Source organism: Schistocerca piceifrons, chromosome 8 (genome assembly GCF_021461385.2).
Source record: "Schistocerca piceifrons isolate TAMUIC-IGC-003096 chromosome 8, iqSchPice1.1, whole genome shotgun sequence".
NCBI classification, from domain to species: domain Eukaryota; kingdom Metazoa; phylum Arthropoda; class Insecta; order Orthoptera; family Acrididae; genus Schistocerca; species Schistocerca piceifrons.
Genome location: NC_060145.1, coordinates 147,868,787 through 147,890,043, shown reverse-complemented (window position 1 = coordinate 147,890,043; position 21,257 = coordinate 147,868,787). Strand labels below are relative to the sequence as shown.

Sequence of the window (21,257 nt, the reverse complement as noted above, 5' to 3'; positions counted from 1 at the left end):
TCCCTTTTGATCCGAGAGTTCAATAGCTTCTGCTTCCTCAGCATCCACCGAAATTCGTCTTTACACCATGGTGGGTCTCTTCCCCCCTTTATTCACTTAATAGGCACATAACTATCCAGGCTCTCCAGATCACAATTTACTATCTTATTAAAGTTTACCCATAATTCCTCTACATCCATCTTACTAGAAGTGACGGCAATACACGGCCTAAGTGAGATTCTAATAATTGCTTACAGACCACTAGCTGCTTCCGCCGCAGCAGGGGTAGTGAATTGGTGAAACCTTGAGCCTGTAAACGCAGACTCCAGTTGTTATGAAGAGTTTTGCCTGAAAAAGTGACTTAACACTGTCCGCCAGAAGCGGTTGTGAACAGACGACAGTTTGCTGTAAACGCGTCGGTGTGAAGCGTCCGTGTATCGAAAATCGTGCTGCACATTCCGTTCGTGGTGTACATCGTGGGGGCGTCTACCACACCGCCTGCTTGCTTGCTGCTGAGCAGCGTCTTTAATAGACAGCAGGCGGAAGGATACGCAAGTGGCGCACGGTCAGACATGGGAAACGCAGATGTAACATAGTACCGCCTCTCAAGCGGCGGACAGTTGTAGGTGCGCATACTGCTTATGGGCGAGGTTGATGCCTGTGGTAGCACCTGGAAGCTCACGTGTCAGCGGGCGGGCCATTTGTCGGCTGCATTGTTGTCAGTTGCCGAACACGGATTGCCCTTGCATTGCCCTGTGCGAGTAGCCTCTCCGACGGAGGAACGCCTGGAGCCAGACTACCCGCTGCTCGACAGTGCTGTGCCGGAGGCAGAACTGGCTGGCATATGGCCGGTACATGCCAATCTCCATTCTTGATGTGACAACAGTGGTTTGTCGCACTTTATCTTGTTTGGTAGAGTTCTTGAAACGCTCTTTGGAGTGCCATAGAAAGAAGTGGATAGTGAAACTGAAAGAAGTCATCAGAATACGATAGATGTAAACACTAAAACATACTTGCATTTGTTAGAAACTTCGTCATATTGTCCGCTATTATTTAGCAAAGACCGCTCCGGCTGTATATAGAGTGCTCATGCGTTAGCTACCTCTTCCTGGACAACTCGATGTAGATGATCGTACAGCAGAGCATAAGGAGACGGTAAATAGGGTGTTGACAATTAGTTGGACTGATAAGATACGATACGAGGAGATTGTCCTCAGAATAAGTGAGGAGAGAAACATGCAGAAAATATTGATAAGAGGAATTCACATAAAGATAGGAAATGACTTATGATATTAGGGAATGAATTTCAAGGCTAACTGTTGTAATTTGAAATGCTCAACAGAAATTTTGAAACCCTGTGATAACGCTATCTGAAAAGATAAACTGACAACCGTTAACATTACTCAAGTTTCGCAAATTTCCTTGAAATTGTTCTGAGGGAAACGTATTAGTGAATATTAGTAAGATATTCTTCAAAGCTAATGGATACTTCGTGTAACGAGGCCCATTTCGTAGACGAACACTAGAGAAATATAAATGTACGAGTGTTTGTGATCTGTATGATATGAAGCTAAATATCCGGAAAAATTACCTTTTAAACAATAACAATAATCGACTAAATACGTAGAAGACTGATCTGAAACCATTATTGTAGATGGTATTACCAAATCGTAACACGTATATTTCAACATGTAACTGAAAATACATTGACGAAAAATATTGGAAAAACCAAAAAATAATTAATTTAGATAATAAAATATCAATCTGCAGCGGACTGCGCACTCATATGAAACTTCCTGGCAGATTAAAACTGTTTGCCTGACCGAGACTCCAACTCGGGACCTTTGCCTTTCGCGGGAAAGTGCTCTAGAACTCATTTTTATATATAAGACAATTAAGTGATTATCATTTCAAGATCGCAGGTTAATGTAAATGCGAGAGAAGCTATTGCAAATGTGGAACGCTGGTACGTTAGTAACCAGTGTAACGTCCAGAATGCTGAATGCAACCATGCAGACGTGCATGAATTGTGTTTTGCTGGTGCCGGATGCCAGTTTCTGGGATATAGTTCCATACCTGTTTCAGTTGGTCGATCAGTTCAGGGACGGTTAATTTTGTATGACGCCGGAGTAGTCATCCGACGGTATCCCATATGTGCTCGACTGGAGACAGATCTGGTAACCGAGCAGGCCAAAGCAACATGTCGGCACTCTTTAAAGCACGACAGCTTACAAAAGTGTTATGTGGGCGTGTGTTACCCTGATAGAAAACACACCCTGGAATACTCTTCATGAATGTCAGCACAACAGGTTGAATCACCCTACTGACGAATAAATTTTCAGCCAAGGTCACCAGAAAGCTCCTTCTGCCTTGTGAAATCGCACAGCACACCGTAACTCCAGGTAGAGGTCAAGGGTGTCAAGCATGCAGACAGGACGGTTCCAGGTCTTCATCTAACCTCCTCTTACCCACATACGGCCATCACTGGCACCGAGGCAGAACCAGCTTTTACCAGAAAACAAAAGACTCCGACTTCGCCCTCCAATGAGCTCCTGCTTGGACACTACTGAACTCACAAATGGTGGCGTTTTGTGGTCAACGGACAGCACGCTACAGGGAGACTGGCTCGGAGCTGTCCTTGAAATATCCGGTTTCTAACAGTTAGTTGTATCACTATGGTGCCAACTGTTGCTCAGATTGCTGCTGCAGATGCAGTACGATGTGCCAGAGCCATAAGGGGAATACGTTAGCCTTCCCTCTAGGTAAGGTCACGTAGCCGTCCGAAGCCCGTTTTTCTTGCGGCCGTATATTCTTGTAATCACCGCTGCAGCAATCATATACAGTGGCTACATTCCTCCAAAGTCTTTCTGCAGTATCGTATAAGGAACACGCAGACCTATTACATGACCTGGTTCAAACTTAGTGAAGTGTTGATAATGTCGTCTTTGTCGCCTTAAAGGAATTATAGACTAACATTAGATCACCACGCCCAATCTCAAAGGTAGCCGTTACGGCGTGTATTAAAAGCAAATATGATTGGCATCTGCATAGCGGCGCTACTAGCGTTTTCGTTATGCAACTGGTAGTAAATTTGAATAGATATCTTTCAAATGTAGAAACATGTCTACGAACTTCCGTTTATGTCGCACAACTTCTTCTAGGTTTTAAACATTTTTGGAATATGACTGCCAACAGACCTTACCTAATGTATAAAATGGCTCGGAGCACTATTGGACTCAACATCTTAGGTCATAAGTCCCCTAGAACTTAGAACTGCTTAAACCTAACTAACCTAAGGACATCACACACACCCATGCCCGAGGCAGGATTCGAACCTGTGACCATGCGAGCAGTCCCGCGGTTCCGGACTCCACCGCCAGAACCGCACGGCCACCGCGGCCGGCTACCTAATGTATAAAATGCATATTTAAACCATCAGCTGTTTTTATTTTAAACCCAAATTCTAACGGTTTCAGTCTTGAACCATCTTCACGGATTGATCTTTTTTCCGTCAGTGCACTGTGGTACAAATAGAGTTCATTTCTCGTATAAACAGAGCCTTGAAATGGTACCAATCGTAGTGATAAGCCAAGTTTTGGTCTGGAATGTGCGGAGCTACGTCGTTTTATGCTCAAAGAAAGGGAATTTTTAATATTAGTAAGCAACGAATACTGAATCTTTTGTAAAGAGCAGTTACAAACCGTCTCAGGTATTGCGTAAAAGCCATCAAATCCCAAGTTATACATCATGAGCAAGAGACAACATAACCAAAACAGTCTGCTTGCTAATAGTTGACAGAGACGGAGGAGAATAAATGGCACGAATGCTCAGGGATGCGTGAGGTATAGATGGATATCCATATACACGTGGATCCTTGTTACCTAGCGGACCACAAAAAAATGCTGGGTCCCATTTTAACTGGCCAAGGACGCGACGCAAGAAGGTACTGCTTGTAAATATTACTTCAAAAATAGTAAGTCCTGCAGGCAACAGCCGGCCGAAGTGACCGTGCGGTTCTAGGCGCTGCAGTCTGGAGCCGAGCGACCGCTACGGTCGCAGCTTCGAATCCGCCCCGGGCATGGATGTGTGTGATGTTCTTGGGTTAGTTAGGTTTAATTAGTTCTAAGTTCTAGGCGACTGATGACCTCAGACGTTAAGTCGCATAGTGCTCAGAGGCATTTGAACCTGCAGGCAACAGCTATAGAAAGCGCAGTTTAAGCCAAAATAATGTAGCAGTCTCACGCAAATATGTGAATCAGGATAATGCACCCAGCTTCTTCAGAGTACATAACACTAATCCAAAGTGCTGAGGCTGCCTAGCCACACTAGCAACGAAACTTCGCGGCAGCGCCTCCGATTGGTTCTTGCAGAGGTAAGTCCCTGATCTGCACGAAATATACGACGTTCGACCTCTCAGACAGTTGGCGGCAGCCAGCCATGTATCGCAGCCTGTCATAATCACAACACTTTGGAAAAGCGGCGAACTGGTAAGCGGTGCACCTGCGGGCTTACGTAGACAGACATTGGTGTCAGGCCGGGCTTGCCCGGAATGGACATCAGAATGAAGCGGAACTAGACGCGACAACTAAACTCGACAGCAGTCGACGAATGAAGAAGTTGGATTTAACTTTTTATTATTATTATTATGACAGTATCCTGTTTCAAGGCCATGGCACATCGAAGAGTTATCAATGCTAAGATCAATGACATTGTTCAGAGTTGTATGTGTTCACTGTGGTCTTGTGGTTAAATACATGTTTACGGAGTCGAAGGAAGAAGGTTTAAGTCCTCCTATACACTAATACAGTGTTGCTTTTTCATTTTCGTATTTGTAACGGATTTTTGGACTTTCTTATTAATGTAATATAAATGTGTTCTATCATATTCGATGTTATTTACATTTAAAGGTGTAATGTCTCAGCCATGGGTTTCTTCTCTTGTAACTTCTGATTGCTTGAAAAATGAAAGATGAGACTGCTGCGAATGAAGCTACCGGCAGTGATATTTGTATTTTTTGTATTTACGCGTTTTTTTCCGAGGGTGTGGTCACGCAGGAATCTATCGAGGCGGATTAAATAACTACGAGTAAAGCTAGCAGTGGTGACATTTATATTCGCCCTTCTCATAAATATTTAGCTGTTGTTTCTGTGAATACGTTGCGATTTGCGAAGTGCTCTCTGACACAAGGGAGAATACGGTGTCACTCGCGGATTACTGTTTCGAGTGCTATCGAGTTCCGTGGCCGCAACGAGTGACACGTCATTCCGACGTCACTTCGCAGTAAGCGAGACCTACGAGAAAGAAAGGCCGTGGTGTGTAAAGCACAGCACGTGACATTGCAGGCTTACGAAGGCCAGAAGCCGTCTCCAGTATTTGAGACGAGTTTAGTATCTTTTGACTGAGCATTTAAATTGATGCGAGCTCTCCATAACACACGACAATGGTAAGATCGTGAGAGGGAACAGCTTGTTCCATCTCTTTATAACTAGTTTTTTTTTCCTTGCATTATATGGGATACTGTAGATGTTTATGATACTTTCACCATTTTCTTTAAATTTAAGAAATATTATAACTCGAGTGAAGAAATGGACTACCTGTTTATTTAATTCATGGTTACATTAATGCACTTCCTTTCCTAGCCGGCTGCGGTGGTCTCGCGGTTCTAGGCACTCAGTCCGGAACCGCGCGACTGCTACGGTCGCAGGTTCGAATCCTGCCTCGGGCATGGATGTGTGTGATGGCCTTAGGTTAGTTAGGTTTAAGTAGTTCTAAGTTCTAGGGGACTGACACCACAGATGTTAAGCCCGATAGTTCTCAGAGCCATTTGAACCGTTTGAACTTCCTTTCCTTAATCCCTCTACATTGGCTTGAGTTAATTCACTTTGGGGTTTGTATTAAGAGTTCGTCTGCTGGTCGTGGCAAGGCAGAGACGTCTTCACTCTGTAGGTTGGTTAGTGCCAACATAAACTTGGAGTAAAGGCAGCGATGACGCACCTGTTTGCAAGGGGTAGTTCGGTGTTGGTAACAGGTTCCCCACCCCTCCATGTAAGAGAACGGCCGTTGAGAGCCGCCATGATAGTCACTGTGGGGGTAGCTGTAGAACTGAGCGGACGGAATCGAGGGCGATCTCCGTCTTTGCCGCCAATTTTGCTGTGGGATGAGGTACTGTGTGTGTGTTTTTTTGTTGTGATCAGTCTACTGACTGGTTTGATGCGGCCCGCCACGAATTCCTTTCCTGTGCTAACCTCTTCATCTCAGAGTAGCACTTGCAATCTACGTCCTCAATTATTTGCTTGACGTATTCCAATCTCTGTCTTCCTCTACAGTTTTTGCCCTCTACAGCTCCATCTAGTACCATGGAAGTCATTCCCTCATGTCTTAACAGATGTCCTATCATCCTGTCCCTTCTCCTTATCAGTGTTTTCCACATATTCCTTTCCTCTCCGATTCTGCGTAGAACCTCCTCATTCCTTATCTTATCAGTCCACCTAATTTTCAGCATTTGTCTATAGCACCACATCTCAAATGCTTCGATTCTCTTCTGTTCCGGTTTTCCCACAGTCCATGTTTCACTACCATACAATGCTGTACTCCACACGTACATCCTCAGAAATTTCTTCCTCAAGTTAAGGCCGGTATTTGATATTAGCAGACTTCTGTTGGCCAGAAATGCCTTTTTTGCCATAGTGAGTCTGCTTTTGATGTCCTCCTTGCTCCGTCCGTCATTGGTTATTTTACTGCCTAGGCAGCAGAATTCCTTAACTTCATTGACTTCGTGACCATCAATCCTGATGTCAAATTTCTCGCTGTTCTCACTTCTACTACTTCTCATTACCTTCGCCTTTGTCCGATTTACTCTCAAACCATACTGTGTACTCATTAGACTGTTCATTCCGTTCAGCAGATCATTTAATTCTTCTTCACTTTCACTCAGGATAGCAATGTCATCAGCGAATCGTATCATTGATATCCTTTCACCTTGTATTTTAATTCCACTCCTGAACCTTTCTTTTATTTCCATCATTGCTTCCTCGATGTACAGATTGAAGAGTAGGGGCGAAAGGCTACAGTCTTGTCTTACACCCTTCTTAATACGAGCACTTCGTTCTTGATCGTCCACTCTCATTATTCCCTCTTGTTTGTTGTACATATTTTATATGACCCGTCTCTCCCTGTAGCTTACCCCTACTTTTTCAGAATCTCGAACAGCTTGCACCATTCTATATTGTCGAACGCTTTTTCCAGGTCGACAAATCCTATGAAAGTGTCTTGATTTATCTTTAGCCTTGCTTCCATTATTAGCCGTAACGTCAGAATTGCCTCTCTCGTCCCATTACTTTTCCTAAAGCCAAACTGATCGTCACCTAGCGCATTCTCAATTTTCTTTTCCATTCTTCTGTATATTATTCTTGTAAGCAGCTTCGATGCATGAGCTGTTAAGCTGATTGTGCGATAATTCTCGCACTTGTCAGCTCTTGCCGTCTTCGGAATTGTGTGGATGATGCTTTTCCGAAAGTCAGATGGTATATCGCCAGACTCATATATTCTACACACCAACGTGAATAGTCGTTTTGTTGCCACTTCCCCCAGTGATTTTAGAAATTCTGATGGAATGTTATCTATCCCTTCTGCCTTATTTGACCGTAAGTCCTCCAAAGCTCTTTTAAATTCCGATTCTAATACTGGATCCCCTATCTCTTCTAAATCGACTCCTGTTTCTTCTTCTATCACATCAGACAAATCTTCACCCTCATAGAGGCTTTCAATGTATTCTTTCCACCTGAGGATGTACGTGTGGAGTACAGCATTGTATGGTAGTGAAACATGACTGTGAGAAAACCGGAACAGAAGAGAATCGAAGCATTTGAGATGTGGTGCTATAGACGAATGTTGAAAATTAGGTGGACTGATAAGGTAAGGAATGAGGAGGTTCTACGCAGAATCGGAGAGGAAAGGAATATGTGGAAAACACTGATAAGGAGAAGGGACAGGATGATAGGACATCTGTTAAGACATGAGGGAATGACTTCCATGGTACTAGATGGAGCTGTAGAGGGCAAAAACTGTAGAGGAAGACAGAGATTGGAATACGTCAAGCAAATAATTGAGGACGTAGGTTGCAAGTGCTACTCTGAGATGAAGAGGTTAGCACAGGAAAGGAATTCGTGGCGGGCCGCATCAAACCAGTCAGTAGACTGATGACCAAAAAAAAAAAAAAAAAAAAAAAAAAAGAGAGAATGCTTGCCTGTGCCGTGAATTGTTAATTTGCGTGTGACAAATTTCACAGGATATTTTACTTTTAAAGAAATTTTTTGTGCATACGGGAGTTGTTTGTGTCTGCTTTGTTCCCCCGTTTTCCCGCCAAGAATCTTTGATATAATTTTGGCTATTCGTAGCAATTTGGGGTGCGAATTTCGATCACTGTCCAAGACGACAGACTACAGAGGCAGCAACGAAGAACTCTTCTCTTTCGCAGTGCATGATTACAAATGAGATGCCTGATAGTTTAGGCAACTTCAGTGTGAGAGGGTATTAAATGAGTTCCTGCTAATATGCGCGCCTTCAGTGCTACAAAAAAACAGAATTTAATTAGAATTGGCTTTGTTAACTGCAGTTGCAACGTTTGTAACGTTTCTGAGTACATAGATAATAAATTTGTCATATAAAATTGATTCATAACACCCCCATCCTGTGTAGAGAGCAATGTTGGTACTAAATTGGAGTCATGATAATCTGGCGGGAAAGAAAATTAACAAGGGTAGAGAATACAGATGATGTTAGAGCGTGGTAATTAGTTACTTGCCCACTTGGCTTGAGCCCTCCCCCACGTTATCCGTTGCGAAATTTCAATATAATAATCATCAAATCATTCAACTACTGGCTTTGGGCCAGCCCCCTTAAATGAATCCTTCCGACCACTGAACCGAGCGGGCAAGCAGTATGTGTATGAGGTGCTTTGGCACGCGCACACACACACACACACACACACACACACACACACACACACACACACACACACACATCCGGCATCCTCTAACATAGACTGAATGAATGAGAGAAAGAGAATTATAATAACGGAGAATGGTGGTAACCGTTCAACCTCTAGTGCGTACCTTTTCAGTTATACGGCGTGGTTCATTGATAGTGACCGGGCCAAATATCTCACGAAATAAGCATGAAACGAAAAAAACTACAAAGAACGGAACTCGTCTAGCTTGAAGGGGCAAACCAGATGGCGCTGTCATAGGTCAAACGGATACCAACCGCGTGTTTTTCTTTTATAAAATAGGAACCCCCATTGTTTATTACACATTCGTGTAGTACGTAAACAAATGTAAGTGTATTAGTTGGACCACTTTTTTCACTTTGTGATAGATGGCGCTGTAAGTCACAAACGTGTAAGTACGTGGTATCACGTAACATTCCGTCAGTGCGGACGGTATTTGCTTCGCGATACATTACCCGTGTTAAAATGGACCGTTTACCAATTGCGGAAAAGGTCGATATCGTGTTGATGTATGGCTATTGTGATCAAAACGCCCAACGGGCGTGTGCTGTGTATGTTGTTCGGTATCCTGGACGACATCATCCAAGTGTCCGGACTGTTCGCCGGATAGTTACGTTATTTAAGGAAACAGGAAGTGTTCAGCCACATGAGAAACGCCCACCACTACCTGAAACAAATAATGATGCCCAAGTAGGTGTTTAAGCTGCTGTCGCGGCTAATCCGCACATCAGTAGCAGACAAGTTGCGCAAGAATCAGGAATCTCACAAAAGGTCGGTGTTGACAATGCTACATCAACATCGATTGCACCCGTACCCTTTGTCTATGCACCAGGAATTGCATGGCGACGACTTTGAACGTCGTGTACGGTTCTGCCACTGGGGACAAGAGAAATTACGGGACGATGACAGATTTTTTGCACGCGTTCTATTTAGCGACGAAGCGTCATTCACCAACAGCGGTAGCGTAAACCGTCATAATATGCACTATTGGGCAACGGAAAATCCACGATGGCTGCGACAAGTGGAACATCAGCGACCTTGGCGGGTTAATGTATGGTGCGGCATTATGGGAGGAAGGATAAATGGCCCCCATTTTATCTATGGCAATCTAAATGGTGCAATATATGCTCATTTCCTGCGTAATGTTCTACCGATGTTACTTCAAGATGTTTTACTGCATGACAGAATGGCGATGTACTTCCAACATGATGGATATCCGGCACATGGATCCCGTGCGGTTGAAGCGGTATTGAATAGCATATTTCATGCCAAGTGGATTGGTCGTCGAAGCATCATAGAATGGCCCGCACGTTCACCGAATCTGACGTCCCCGGATTTCTTTCTGCGGGGAAAGTTGAAGGATATTTGCTATCGTGATTCACCGACAACGCCTGACAACATGCGTCAGCGCATTGTCAATGCATGTGCGAACATTACGGAAGGCGAACTACTCGCTGTTGAGAGGAATGTCGTTACACGTATTGCCAAATGCTTTGAGGTTAACGGACATCACTTTGAACATTTATTGCATTAAAGAGGTATTTACAGGTAATCACGCTGTAACAGAATTCGTTCTCAGAAATGATAAATTCATAATGGTACATGTGTCACATTGGAACAACTAAAATAAAATATTCAAATGTACCTACGTTCTGTATTTTAATTTAGAAAACCTACCTGTTACTAACTGTTCGTCAAAATTGTGAGCCATATGTTTGTGACTGTTACAGCGCCATCTATCACAAAGTGAAAAAAGTGGTCCAACTAAGACATTCATATTTCTTAAAGTTCTACACGATTATGTAATAAAAATGGGGGTTCCTATTTTAAAAAACGCAGTTGATATCCGTTTGACATATGGCAGCACCGTCTAGCGGGGCAACCGTAGCGCCATCTGGTTTCCCCCTTCAAGCTAGACAAGCTTCATTCTTTGTAGTTTTTTCGTTTGACGTTTATTTCGTGAGATATTTGGCCCGGTCACAGTCAATGGACCACCCTGTACACTGATTTCCCGTGGGACCTACACGGAGCGTTTTCGAAGTGTGGCGAACGGGCAAAGCTATTGTGACGTCACAAGCACGTTGCGAGGTCTGTATTTGTCGTGGACGGTGCCAGGAAGACGGAAATGAAACAGACGTCTCTCGCTTATGAAGCAAGTCAGCGCGAATGGTCCCCGTATTTCAACCTCAGAGGGACTAGAGGACCCTGTACAGGAAAAGACAGAGATTGGAATACTCTTAATCGAGGACATTCGATGTACGTGCTTTTCTGAGATAGAGGATGGCACAGGAGGGGGACCCGTCGCGGGGCGCATCAAATTGGTCCACATAACCTAAAAAGAAAAAGAGAACAGTTCCCAGACCAGACAAAGTTTGGAACTCACCAATGATGCCGACATTGCTGAACATGAAGGCGAGGAAGTGTCGCAGGTAGTCCTTGCAGCGCTCGGCCCAGCTCTTGCGCGGGCGGTAGCGGTAGCGGCGGCTGGAGCGCTTCCTCTCCATCATGGAGCATGTCGGCTGCTAGCGGAGGCCGCCGCGGCCAGCTGCGGGGGCGGTCGCGGCTGCGGGGTTGGAGGCGGGGGCGGAGGCAGAGGCTGGGGGCGGCTGCGCTGGGGCTGGAGCTAGCGGGGGGCGCCATCGTGCGCGCCCACGCCCGGCATCACACGGCGCTCCGCCTGCGGGCACACCGCCGCGCCTCAGACGTCGCACACGCTGACAGCACACAAACAGCTCCAGCACGTAATACACTTTAGTGGTATTGCTTATGCTTCCTTGGTTTCTTAATCCTAGATGAATGAAGCTTTCGTACTCATAGGTACTTATTGAGAAGCAGCACTACCGCTAATAGTTGTGACTAAAGCCCGTAACGTAGTTGACAGACCTTCCGTAGCCTTGAAATCATAGGCCTGAAATGAATCAACAGTTAATAACTATTTGCGCAGCAGAATACCTCTGTGTATCTTGTAATCTCATGCAGCGACAAACTTACCTCATTTGCTCAAAGAAGTAACTCTGTAAGCCTACTTCACGTGCAGTACAAACAAGTTTCTCATTTTACTGTAACAAAAAAAAAATCCCAGTGCAAAGAAATAGTTCACGTAGAGTAATGAAATTTGAGAAATACATTTGTCTAGGTAACATACAGTATGTAAGTGATTAACGTTGCAAGATCACAGGTAAAAGTAAGACCGGGAAAAGCCATTGAAAATCTTAAATCCTGCTACATTAGTAACCGGTGTAACCTCCAGAATTTTGAATGCAAACAGCAGATATGCATGCATTGTGTTGTATAGGTGCCGCATCTCAGCGTGTAGAATGGAGTTCCATGCTTTTGCACTTGGTTGGTCAATTCAGGGACGGTTAATGATTGATAACTAAAACCCTGAGCTGCCGACAGGTGTTGTCGATATACCTTGATAGGGACAGCTGAAAATGTGTGCCCCGACCGAGAATCGAACCCGGGATCTCCTACTAACGTGGCAGACGCTCTATCCATCTGAGCCACCGAGGATACAGATGAATAGCCCGACTGCAGGGACTTATCCTTTGTACGCTTCCCGTTAGACCCACATTCCCAACTGTCCACAATCTACGTATGTAATGTTCCTACTAGATATTTGCTCATCCATTCACTACTGGCGCACGCTAAGTTGACGATTCCCGTAAGAGTTCGGGCAACCTGTGCACATTCGCACATATATGAAGATGGTAACTGTTCTCGAAATAACAGATACCATTGATCCGCGAATGCACACAGGTTGCCCGAAATCTTACGGGAATCGTCACCTTAGTGTGCAGGAGTAATGAGTTGATGGGCAAATATCTAGATATGTAGATTGTGGACAGTTGAGAATGTGGGTCTCACGGGAAGCGTGCAAGGGATGAGTCCCTGCAGTCACGCTGTTCATCTGTGTCCTCGGTGGTTCAGGTGGATAGAGCGTCTACCATGTAAGCAGGAGATCTCTGGTTCGAGTCCCGGTAGGGGCACACATTTTCAGCTGTCCCCATCAAGGTATACCAACAACACCTGTTGGCAGCTGACGGTTTCAGTTAATTATCATTTATTCTAAAGAAGCTGCACGGTCATCAATGGTATCTGTTCTTTCGAGAACAGTTGCCATCTTCATATACGGTTAATGGTATTTGCGGGTGACGCTGGAATTGTTGTCTGAACATACGTGTTCGATTGGAGAGATATCTTGTGATCTGACATGCGAAGGCAACATGTGGGCACTCTGTAGAGGATGTTCGGTTACAAAAGTGGTTTGTGAGCGAGCGTTATCTCGTTGGAAAACGCCGATTGGAATGCCGTTCATGAACTGCAGCACAACAGGTCGAATCACTAGATTGAATTACAAACTTGGAGTGAGGGTGCGTGGGGTTACCACGAGAGTGCTCCCGGACCACAACTCCTGGTGTAGGTACAGTGTGTCTAGGCCGCAGATAGATTGGTTGCAGGCGATCAACTTACCTCCTTCCAATCAGCACACGGCCATCACTGGTATCGAGGCAGAACCAGTTCTCATCAGAGAACTCAACAGACCCGCATCCTGCCCTCCGATGACTGCTCGTTTGACACCACTAAATTCGCAAACGGTGGTGGTTTAGGGTCAGTGGAATGCACGCCACAGGGCATCTGCATCGGAGCTGTCCTTGAAGTAACCAATTTGTATCAGTTCGCTGTGTCGCTATAGTGCCCACTGCTGCTCGAATTGCAGTTGCAGAAGTAGTACGATGTGCAAGAGCCATACGCCTAACACGACGGTCTTCCTCCTGGGTAGTGCCACGCGCCCGGACCCGTGACCAATGCTGGCAGCAGTTACGTACGGTGGCTGAATTCCTGCCAAGATTTTCTGCATTATCGCGAAACGAACGTACAACTTAAGCAGTCCGTACACGACCTCGTTTAAACTCAGTCAGGTGTTGATAATGGCGTCTTCGTCGTCTTAAAGGTATTCTTCACCAACTTCGACTCACTACGTCCAGTCTGAAAGATAACTAATCCTCACAACCATTACAGCGCGTATTTAAAGCAACCTCATTTTCATCCTCATTGTGGTAATAGCAGCACCACTATAAAGCGATTGGATCGAATTTTGAATAGAAATAACCTTTCACATGTGATACACTCCTTCGTTTACCTCGTACAACTCCTCCTTGGTGTTGGAAGTTTTTTTTCTGTTAGTGTGTTACAAAAGAGCCCTAGATTACTGAATTATTATTTGAAGGGTCTGTGAAATACGTCACAATACTTTAGAGTATATCTATATGGAGACATGAAGACGAAATGTAACGGCGGTTCCAATCACAATGCAAGCATACACATGGCCGAATGCTAGAGCCACACAAAGTATGATCACGTGTTGACGAGTGTGCAAGTCTCAACTCTCATAATTATAGGAAAGGCAATGAAAACATTCCTCAACATTCTAGAATGTTGTAAAATGCTCTCGAATATTCTAGAATGTTCTGGAATGTTACAGAAATTTCTAGAGCGTGAAACTTTCCAGCGCTTACTGCTTCAAAAACACGTTGTTCAGGTAAAAAGAAGAACCTTCTTCAAGTATGACGGATAGAGGGCTACCACACCACACCACAAAACTCCCTCGATCGTACCTAAACTCGTTTCTAAGTTTTAACGGCGCGCACATCGTACACTTACTTTTGTAATACATATTGGTTACTTATTGTCATTTGGTTCATAACACTTTTTTTTATAAAATGTCTGAAGTAAGTCAGCAGTCTCGTGTCACGCTTTGTGGAATTGGTTCTTGGAGCCATCCCCAGAAACATCGATAATGTCAGTGCGAGTAAGAAATTTTTCCGACTTCCAATACATGTTATTAATATTGGGGAGGACGTCTACGTAGAAAACCAAATGCGAAAACTTGAATCACACGATGAAAGCTGATAAAGGCAATGTAACGATTTATGGAAAATGACGAGTAATTTAAAGCAATTTTATTTTGCAGCCGGAAGTGGCTGTGACGCTACTTCAGAACTGAGCCATGCTGCGGCTCACGTTGGTGCTGTTTGTAGGTTTCCGTCCTCTGTTGGAGTCCAGACTGTTCGTTTAGCTGACATGGTGGCGATTGTTTGTCTTCTTCTCGCCGGCCGAAGTGGCCGTGCGGTTAAAGGCGCTGCAGTCTGGAACCGCAAGACCGCTACGGTCGCAGGTTCGAATCCTGCCTCGGGCATGGATGTTTGTGATGTACTTAGGTTAGTTAGGTTTAACTAGTTCTAAGTTCTAGGGGACTAATGACCTCAGCAGTTGAATCCCATAGTGCTCAGAGCCATTTTTTGTCTTCTTCTCGTGTTGACTGGCGCCACTTGGTTTCGCAAGCGTTGCCTATCCGCTAGTGGCAGCAACGGCGATTGTCGATATGTAGTAACTGTCGCCCTATCTTTGGGACGACGTCGTGGTTCTTCCGGGTCGTTTCAGTGTGCAGTTCGGTTGGGGATTCAGGAGACGCCTGGTCCGTACAGGGCGAGAACACGCCAGGACCGCCGGCGGCGTGCATGGACTGACGGATCGAAGGCCTGTGGTCACGAGGGTGCACGACCTCCTCGTAAACCGGATCCTGCAAGCTTTGAGTGCATTTGGATTCAAGAAGAGAAACCTCCACCATTGCGAGATCTTGTGAATCTCCAGTGACTTGGCTTCGTGTTACTGCTCGTGGTGTTGCTGAGGTGAAGAACAGCGAATGGAGTGCTTGGGGAAGGCGGATCGGATTAGCTTCCTGGACTTCTAATTACTATTTACTGCGTTCACTTTGTTACTATTTGTTAAGTTCAACCAGAGGTATTTTTCCTGCCTCGTGGCCACTAACGCCCCAGTTACGCCGGCCGCGGTGGTCTCGCGGTTCTAGGCGCGCAGTCCGGAACCGTGCGACTGCTACGGTCGCAGGTTCGAATCCTGCCTCGGGCATGGATGTGTGTGATGTCCTTAGGTTAGTTAGGTTTAAGTAGTTCTAAGTTCTAGGGGACTGATGACCACAGATGTTTAGTCCCATAGTGCTCAGAGCCATTTGAGCCATTTTGAGCCCCAGTTACCTGCCCTGGGGTTAGTGTACGTAACGGCAGCGTACGTTTCCTCACCTTGCCGCTGCTGTCAGACGAAGCGTGTAGTCTTGACAGCTTTCTTGATTGTAGGTTGGTTGGCGATTCTTCTACTCTGGTGGCAGTGATTCCTTCTCTTTCCGGGCGCTCTAAGCACAGTATTCCGCAGGCGGAGTCCAGACCGCTGGTTTCGGCCTAGGCGTATTTTTACATCTTTGCATTTGATTTATTGGATGTCAAGATCATCATTAGTCATTCGTTAGGCTGCCACTAGACTGAGTTACCAGCTTGTGAAATGAATGTAACTCTTGGCTGCCTATCATATCGCTCTCGAAAGCGTTTTTTGCTGTACCTACTCAGAGGTCGATTCCTTTTTTACCGTCTGTGACTGGCCCTTGTGTTCTATTAATGTATCCGCTGTTTTATTGTATGTTTCTAAATGTTTACTATAATTGCCGTTATTGGCGTTACAGCAGGTTTAAATGATTGTGCAACCAAGTTTACCATCATTTTGTCTCACCTGTTTGGTGATCAGTTGCTTGTCCTTTTAAATTAACCTTTGCTATTGCATTGCTGTTTTACAGTATGTTTGTTAAATTTTTTATAATTGCTGTTCTTAGCGTTAAAGGCCTTCAGTCGTGACTGTGGTTACTTGCCTTAAAATTCTAATTGGGGTCGCATTGGCTTGTTTTTAAAACATTATCTGTTGTGTCTGTATTTTATCCTCATTTGGTATATCGTAATCCACTGAAAGCACTATTAATTACACAGTTGTTTATTCCTTTATTAATAAAGTGTGATATCTTCATTTATTGCTGAGTCTCGAATTATCGTGTTAAAATAAATGTAACTGCAAAAGGGAACCAATAGTACGTGATTACGGCACCGTCCACAATCGCAGCCGAATCCTGCGTTCCTTGACTACCAGGTTTCAAGAACAAACTTCTGTTAAGTTAAAATGTAGATTATGAAGAGCCTTTTGTTGGAAGTAGTCGTATAGGTATAGATCCAGCTCTTGCAACCTATCTCTAACTAACAAAAAATATACTTCACAATAATTATTTCACAAATACTTCATCCTGATGTCTACTGCCGCTACGTTAGATGTGTTTCTCATTGTTATACTACTATACCAACATCCTCTTTCGCCAGCGTATGGTGCTAGGTTATTTCGGCACATAAATCGAGACAATAACTTGGAAGAAGGCCTTGCCTTAGACGCTATATTCGTCGTTGGTGTCTGCGTGTGGGCGAGGCTGCAGATCCAGCGTCTAGCAACAGTCTGTACAAAGAAGACACGGTCGGTCAGACATAATCACAGCCTCCGTTTGTGTTTACTACAGAGAGCAAATACGCGCCCGAGAACAGCGGCTTATTGTTGCCGGTTGCACGCCACGTCCGTGGAGACGGGTGGTTCGATAGCCACGTCAAATATTGGGACGCTTCGGGAAACAATGTTTGACTGCACAGATATCAGCGGCCGTGTGAGATCGTGTTTCAACACAGCATGTTCTAAGAAATAACGCACGTAAACAATGCAGTGAACAATTCGCTTGGGACCACCTCGCCAGATGAACACACACACGGCAGTAAACATGTTTCGGATATAGTATGATTTGTTCTTGTCTCTAGAAACACAGGAAAAAAGATAGACATGTCCGATGGGCTATAAAACAGCAACGGTACTTTCCATTATTTAAAAATAAAGGAAGTTTTAATTAGCTGTTTTCGTCAAAATAATCAGAGAAATGTTCAATCTAACGACCTTTCCGAAGTAGTTAAGAGTACATATTTGCAAATAAATAATTCAGGGCTTACAGCTATTCAGAGCATGCTAGGGGTCAACATGATGCTCCTTCAAGGGGACTGATTGAGGATAGTCTTTTTTCCTTTCCTTATAATTCATTTCATCTCCCCTCCCTCTTCCCCACACACAAAATGTAGGTCGGCTGGCAGCAGCAATATTGCTGCTCTTCGGCCATTCGATGTTATACAGGGTGAAGAAAAATTCGCTCATTCTGACTTCACAGCGCGATTCCTCACATACTAGCAACACAAAAATCTCTGTCACAAAATTTCCTCCTGAACGTATTTCCGGCAGTAAATGGACGCTAAACATTGGCAATCTGGCAACACTGCAAAAACATATGGTGATTACTTCTGTCGGCGTATAGCAAGAGTACTGTGCAGTGGACAGCGTTTTGGGTTAACATGCAGCAGGTATCAATGTTCGAATGATAAAAGCCAGAGTACGAGTGAAAGGAAAAAGCATTGAAATCATCCAAGCGTATGCCCCACAGGTGGGGTGTACAAAAAAGGAGAAGGAGGAATTTGAAGATGACATGCAAAAGCAGCTAAATGGAGGTAATCAGATTATAATAGGGGACCTCAATGCACATGTTGGCACAGACAGGAAAGGATTCGAGGAGATAATGGGACCAGAGGGCTGGGGGAACCGAAATAGAGAAGGAAAATTGTTGCTGGAATTCTGCAAGAGGAATGGGCTGGCGATCGCAAATTCCTGGTACAAGAAGAGAAGTAGCCACAAAATAACTTGGTACAGTGGAGACTGGTCCCAAACTTCAGTAGTAGACTATGTACTAGTGGATAGGCAGATGATGAGCAGCCTCACAGATGTTAAGGTCATTCCATCTGAGGCCTTAGACAGTGACCATCGGCTGTTGGTAGCCACCCTGAGAGAGAAAAAAGATAGGAGGGCAACAGATATACAGGAGAAAAGGTTGAAGACATGGATGCTGAAAGAGGATGAACGGAGGACCCAGTACCAGACACTGATCAGGAAGAAGCTGCCAAAGGAAGATCAGAGAACAGTGGAAGAAGAATGGGGAAATTTTAAGAGGGTTCTAGTTGAGGCAGCTGAGACTGTGTGCGGAAGAACTAGCACAAAGAGGAGAAGTAAGGAAACTCCATGGTGGAACAACATATGTAAAGAGGCAGTACTTCGAAAGAGCAAAGCCTTCAGAGAATGGTTCCAGACCCGAACAGAGGAAGCTAGGGTAAAATATAAGGAAAGCAAGAAAGCGGCACAGACCATAGTAAGGGCGGAGAAGAAGAAGTGGATGGAAAAATGGACAAGAATGTTAGAAAAGGACAGTGAAGGGAACAAAAAAGTACTTAACACCATGGTAAGAAATAAGAGGAATGACAGAAGCGAGTGCCTGAGGATCATGGATAATAATGGAAGAGTTGTGGAGGAAATGCATAAGCTCAAAAAGATTTAGAAGGAGTACTTTGAAGATCTGTTGAATGCCGCCAAGCGGGTAACTAACAGCGATGGAGAGCCTAAGGCAGCAGATGATTATAATAGTGGGGAAACTGATGATCTAACTTGGAATGAAGTGGAAGAAGCCATAAAGAGGATGAAAGGGGGCAAGGCACCAGGTTGGGACGAAGTAACAGTGGATATGATACGAGCTGCAGGAGAAGTAGGAACCCAGTGACTATACAGAGTGCTGAGGGTGGTGTGGAAGGAGAACAGAATTCCTGAGGATTGGAAGAAAGGAATTATAGTCCCGATCTTCAAGAAAGGGGATAAAAGGAGATGTGAGAACTACAGAGGAATCACCCTGCTATGCCACTGTGGAAAAATCTATGAAAAGATCCTGGAGAAGAGAATAAGAAGCAGTATTGAAAGTAGACTGCAAGAGGAGCAGTATGGTTTCAGACCGGGAAGATCAACAACGGACCTCATATTTGCGGTAAGGCAACTGCAGGAAAGGCACTATGAGTACGGGAAGGACTTAATCATGGCCTTTTTAGATATTGAGAAGGCGTATGACAGTATCTATAGGGACAAGCTCTGGGATGTGTTGAACGCAAAAGGGATAGATGAAGAGATAACACGAAAAGTCAGAAAAATGTATGAGGGAAGTGAGAGTTGTGTGAAAGTGGGGAGGGAACGTACTGCATGGTTCAAGCTGGAAAATGGGCTGCGACAGGGAAGTGCACTTTCGCCTTTATTGTTTATTATTGTTATGGATGAAATCCTACAGCAAGTATCAGATGCAATTGGAGATCATAAAATGAAAGCAGTGCTTTTTGCCGATGACCTGATGTTATGGGGAAATTGCGAGAAGGAGGTGCAAGAGCAGTTAGATGTATGGGAGGCAACGGCAGCACAATATGGAATGCATTTCTCTGCAAAGAAAAGTGAAATAATTGTCACAACAATGAAGAAGAATAGGCCAAATGTGGATATAACTTGTGGAGGGGAAAAACTACAAGTGGTAGAGAACTTCAAGTACCTGGGAAGCATGATTGAAAGTAAGGGGGGAAACGCAATGGAAGTAAATGAAAGGTGCAGAAAAGCAGGGCAGTTCTTCAAATGCATTAGGGGGCTTATTTGGAGCAAGGAGGTGCCACAGAAATCCAAGGGAATTATATACAGAACCTACTTTGTCCCCATATTGGCATACGGAAGTGAGACATGGATAATGCACAAAAGCGACAAAAGTAGAATACAAGCTAGTGAAATGAAGTTCCAGAGGAGCAGGTTGAGTGTAACAAGACGAGACAGATTGCGAAATGTGTATGTGAGGGAAAGACTAAAGGAGGAACCAGTACAGGACAGGATGGAAAAATCAAGACTGCAGTGGTATGGACACATGAAGAGAAAGGATGAGGGAAGAATTCCAAAGAGGATGTTTGATCTGCAACCGGAGGGGAAGAGGCCCAGAGGAAGACCAAGAGATAGATGGGTGAAGGGAGTGAAGGAATGTGTGATGAGAAGAGGAGAGAACTGGACGAAGGTGGAAGAGGGGGAATGGTGGAAAGACAGAACACGATGGAGAGGCTTGCGTTCCCGACAGACCCAGCCAGTGGCTGGAAACTGTCCAAGATGATGATGATGATGCAGCAGGTCAAGGTCGAGCCACATTTGCTTTTAATTGCCAATTTCATTCCGCCCTGTAACTCTGCGGTATACACCGTTTCTTAATCCACATGTATGCGACATTTTCATAGTATACGTTTGGAAATTATTTGCAAAGTACGTTGCTAGACCTACTGGTCACGTAAGGCCAAAACCGAAATGGACATGAACGTGGGAAGTATAATAGTTGGTACTAATCGATGGGACCACTGGGGTAAGGTACACGGAAAATATGTTTGGGCTCTGGCAGATGCAGCTGTGTCAGACAATTCCTTCCAAGACGTACAAAAGGCTACCGTGAAAGCTGACCAGTACAAAC

General features: G+C 44.6%; 1 protein-coding gene across 1 annotated transcript in view; it reads right to left on the bottom strand.

Moving 5' to 3' along the window:
• LOC124712144 (TWiK family of potassium channels protein 18) overlaps positions 1 to 21,257 on the bottom strand; it is a 1,284,422-nt gene that overhangs the window by 385,552 nt on the left and 877,613 nt on the right. Inside the window, exon 4 of the mRNA XM_047242441.1 lies at positions 11,370 to 11,663. Coding sequence (XP_047098397.1) covers positions 11,370 to 11,493 — 124 coding nt within the window. The 5' untranslated portion in view covers positions 11,494 to 11,663. The remainder of the gene's footprint in view (positions 1 to 11,369; positions 11,664 to 21,257) is intronic.